The following is a 4,673-nucleotide window of genomic DNA, read 5'->3' on the forward strand; positions in this document are numbered from 1 at the left end:
ACAAACACTCTTACACACACACACACAGACACATGTCCTTACACGCAGACTCACTCTTCTCCTCACACATTCACGTGGACATACCCTCGCATGCTGCTAACAACAGGCCAACCTCATACTTACTGACACTTTCATTTGGGATAAATGTCAGCGCTAATCCGACCCTAAGCTACAACAAATGACTTCCACCTCCTCTACTTCCCTTCCCTCTCTCCGTCTGTCGGCCATCCACCACCTCTCCTTTACTGCCCTTATTGCCTAACCTCCATCAATTTCTCTCTCTCTCTCTCTCTCTCTCTCTCTCTCTCTCTCTCTCTCCAAACGCCTTCCTCTCACCTCCGAGCTCCTTTCTATCTAGGTCTTCTTCACTTCATCCCGCCTTGTAAGTCTCTCATCTCTACATGCTAATTGCCTTCTCCTCTTAACAATCTCATAAAAAGCATCCCCTCCCCCCCTCCTTGTTTGTCTCTCCATCAATCCTTAGTCTCCATCTCCTCTTCCTTTACTGTACTCTCTACCCTCCCTCCCCTCATTGTTCTGTTCCCCTCCACTCAGTTTCCAATGTTATAGAATAAGTCATGTCATTGGCATTTCCTCAAGTAAGCGTGCACCTATCTGTCTTCGTTCTCCCATCCTGGTCGCCGTGCCCAAGTTCATTTTAGGTTTCCATTGCTGTGGCGAGCAGGCTGTTAGAAGGGGATTTGTGTTATGTTGCCAACAGTGACTGAGTCCTTTCCCCTGTTAGGCTATGAACCCTGGCAGCTTTTCCTGGGGAGCAAAAGGGAAGATGACAGGCGTGCACCAGGGACCTGTTAAAGGCAAACCTTGGCATTTAGAGATGGGGTCTGTTATTTTCCTTTGACCAGCACATGGGGAGATAAGTGCACATATTCGTTTTTCACTAGCTCTTAAAGAGTCTTGTTGTCATTGTTACTATATCTTATTAAAACTAATGGGCATGGCAGGCTAATGAGATAGCTGCACACAGTAGATTTAAAGAGGCTCACTATTCTTTCTCTTTTTTTTTTTTTTTTTTTTGCATAACCTAAGAACTGTAACAAACCATTTTGTTTCCCCAAAAGCCCCAAAACAGGACTGGTATGAATATAATGCAGTAAGTAAGCAGCTTTTTTTAAGAGTAACATGAGTTTTGTGGAATTTCCAGTTGTTAGTGGACAGCTGTAAAATCATTATTACATTTCTTTGAGGACTAAAGGATTATCTTTACATCTTTCTTGTCTGGGAGGAATCATTAATTTCTTGAGAAAAAAAGCATCACATAAAACAAATATAAGGACAATTCCAATATTTGTCAACCCTGGGTTATATTCTCATTGGTGATTGTACCACTACGGCTGCTGTGCTTACTGAAGTGATGTGCCTTTAAGACAAAAGATGCTTTGAATAGGATTAATTTCCCTAAGGAGAGGTTAAGTGAGTTCAATACTGCATGCTCTGTTTGTTTACATTACCCGTCTGGAGAGCATATTTAGGATTAGCACCTGCTAACATCCCACATCTTCAATTATATTAAAATTGTCATACCTTTAATCTACAGGGTAAAATAAGTGTGGGCTAGGTCTTTTCCTGATCATTTAATTCCAAACAATCAGCCAACGAATTAATCGACTTAATGTCTCACCCTTTAGGGAAGCAAATGGGAATTGAAGGAGATCTGGACAGTTTCGATATCTCACCTAGTGAACAACTCCGAGCTATTAAGGATGTACCATCTTTAAGTTCACTTCAGCCTGTTATCTGTTTCCAGGTTAATGGCTAATATATGTACAGTACTGTGTGTGTGTGTGTGTGTGTGTGTGTGTGTGTGTGTGTGTGTGTGTGTGTGTGTGTGTGTGTGTGGGTGGGTGTGTGTACTGTATATGTGGATGTTGTTGATACAGATCGAGTTGTGCCCTGTCAGCCAATGTGAAATCATTAGTTATACTAATTGGTTCCTAGCTGTTAGGGTATCTGAATCCCTCATTGCTCTCCTCTCCTTTTTTTTTGCTTTCTTGTCTTCATCTTATCTCACTCTCTCTCTTCATGTCCCCCATCTTCTTGCAACCACTTCTGATGTGACATTTTCTCTCCGTCATCCTTTCGTCTGACTCCGTCTCATTCCGCTCTTCTCCTCTGTTTTCACTCTGTCTTTTTGCACTCATAACTATGTTTTCACACACTTTTTCACTTCCCCTCTCTATTTCTGAAATGAAGAACATGAATGATGGGGATACAGTTGTCTGCTGAGATTATCGCCCGGCCTTAGGGTGTGTGTGTGTGTGAGAGAGAGAGAGAGAGAGAGAGAGAGAGAGAGAGAGAGAGAGAGAGAGAGAGAGAGAGAGAGAGAGAGAGAGAGAGAGAGAGAGAGAGAGAGAGAGAGAGAGAGAGAGAGAGAGAGAGAGAGAGAGAGAGAGAGAGAGAGAGAGAGAGAGAGAGAGAGAGAGAGAGAGAGAGAGAGAGAGAGAGCAGTGCTTCCTTGAACATTGAAGATTGCAGAGTAAATAAATAAGCAGGCATAGCAGTCGATAGAAAGCAAGATTGCGTAATGATTCTCATTTGGAACTCAGCTTGTATCAATCTAAAGATGAAAGGAGTGGCCTGCAGGAATGCAGGGAGAAGTGAGGGTCAGGAGGGATGGAGGCCGGTTAGACCGTACCAGTGCTACTCAGCTTGAATACTGCTAACTCCAGGTTTGCAATTTGTCAAATGAATTTGTGGTAATGTGATTCAACACAAATTTGTTTTGGAACGTATACCTTTTCAAAATTATATCAACTTAGTTTATTTAAAGAACATTTTTTTGACATTATGTATAAGGCTCAACATCTGGTAAAATAACCACATTAATGCCCTTCAGACAAAATTGTGGTTTAATGGCACCTATTCCCAAACTAATTTGCATTTAGTCAGATCACCACAAACCATCTGACACACAGTAAACCAGTAATCAAGGTCTGGGACCACAGTACAGTTTTCTACTTTGCCCACTCTGGCTGGTGATCCAGCCTTGCATCTTGTAGTCCATCCTCTTTTTTTTTTGTTACAAAGTTAGGGTTAGGTTGGTTTTTCTACCTTCTGACCTTTTGTCATTGTTTCTTTGTGCATTGTTGGTGTTTTTCTTGCAATGATGTAAGATAGACTTGACTGGGCACACATTCTGTGAAATAAATCTATTGGCCTCCATCAACAAGCAAACCCCATTGACCCGTCCAAACTGACTGAAACTCCTCCAAGTGAAGTTGCATTGGAAATCATTTAAGAAAATCTGTTTGCAATTTGTTGTTCTTTCCAAAGTCTGTGACTGCACTCATACATTAAAGTCCAAATGCTGCAAAAATGGCCAAAGAGATACCTCATCTTGTCCATGCAGATAAACTAAAAGTGTCTTGTATTGAGCATTTTTAACTTATTACTTTTATCTTGATGCCAATAAGCTTATTGATTTTATCTTGAAGATGGCGTTTTATTCTCGCCTTTTTCTTTCAAATGTGTTGAGCGATCTCATCCGCTTGGCAGATTTTTTTTTTAAACATAATAGATGGGATATTGCAGCAAATTAGCTGGTGTAAAAGATGGCTTTCTTTGTAGTATGCGCTTTTTCCGACTGCATGCTTTGCCCTGTCTGTCTTTCTCCGTCTGTTTGTCTTCCCCTCACTCCTCTCCCACTGATTTCCTTGCCTTTCTCTTCACCTATCTTGCCCTCTGCCTCTTTCACTCCCACTCTGCCTCTTCTTCAAAAGGAACCCGTTCTAAATAGAAATTCCCTCTCTGTCTCTGTAGATCTTTCTTGATGACAACCCCAGTCGACCACAGAGAGCATAGTCATCCCCTACGGCAACGTGCTCTCTCTTCCTCTGTATCCACAACCCCAGTTTCTTTTCATTTTTTTCTAAAAACATAACTTTTTCCTCCTATTTTTGTGTGTTATTTTAGGCACCAAGACAATCCATGGGAACTCCGTATTACAGCAGTAACATCAACTTCTGTGTATCATTTTCATGTTTCATATATTATTTCATTGTCTTTCTTTTTTCTTTTCTTTGTGTTTGTCCTTTCTTGTGTTCTCCAACCAGGTTTTTTAAATAATTTCTCCTTTTATGTCCACAGATCTTTCTAGACGCCAACACCATCAGGCTGGGCCGCATTCCCTTCGGCAGTGCTGTGGACCCCCTGGAGGGGGCGCCAGCAGGTACCACCTACACCAAACAGACTGTGTACGAGCTTTGTGCCTGCGCTAACGGCAAACTCTACCTGTCCCCGGCTGAGAAAGGCTCTACCTGCCAAACCACCAGTAACTTTTGTCTCTGGAGCTGAAAGTGGGAGGTCAACAGACACTCGGGACATATGGACTATTAGAGTTTGAAGCTAATGCTAGCCAACTGACTGAATCAACGTGGATCAGGCTAATGCCAGCTAACAAACCGAATTAACATGGATTGTAGCATGGCGAGAAGTTCATGTCTGTTAACCAATCGAATTATATGGATTAGAGCTTGCCAGGAAGCTAATGCTTGCTAAGAGACCAAAGTAACATGGACTGTGGCTTGGAGTAAAGCTAATGTCAGTTAAAGGACTGAATCAACATGGACTAGAACTGGATAAGAAGCTTTTGTCGGCTCCCTGTTCAAATTAATATGGATTGATCATGTTGTCAATGCCAGTCAGGAGGAAGG

General features: G+C 42.0%; 1 protein-coding gene across 1 annotated transcript in view; it reads left to right on the forward strand.

Moving 5' to 3' along the window:
• The window catches only part of LOC137885338 (zeta-sarcoglycan), a 297,134-nt gene extending 292,737 nt beyond the window's left edge, over positions 1-4,397 (forward strand). Inside the window, exon 8 of the mRNA XM_068727562.1 lies at positions 4,108-4,397. Coding sequence (XP_068583663.1) covers positions 4,108-4,314 — 207 coding nt within the window. The 3' untranslated portion in view covers positions 4,315-4,397. The remainder of the gene's footprint in view (positions 1-4,107) is intronic.
• The last annotated feature ends 276 nt before the right edge of the window (positions 4,398-4,673 follow it).

Source organism: Cebidichthys violaceus, unplaced genomic scaffold (assembly GCF_023349555.1).
Source record: "Cebidichthys violaceus isolate CVI_PGR_0920_01 unplaced genomic scaffold, fCebVio1.0.p SCAF_4, whole genome shotgun sequence".
Lineage (NCBI taxonomy): Eukaryota > Metazoa > Chordata > Actinopteri > Perciformes > Stichaeidae > Cebidichthys > Cebidichthys violaceus.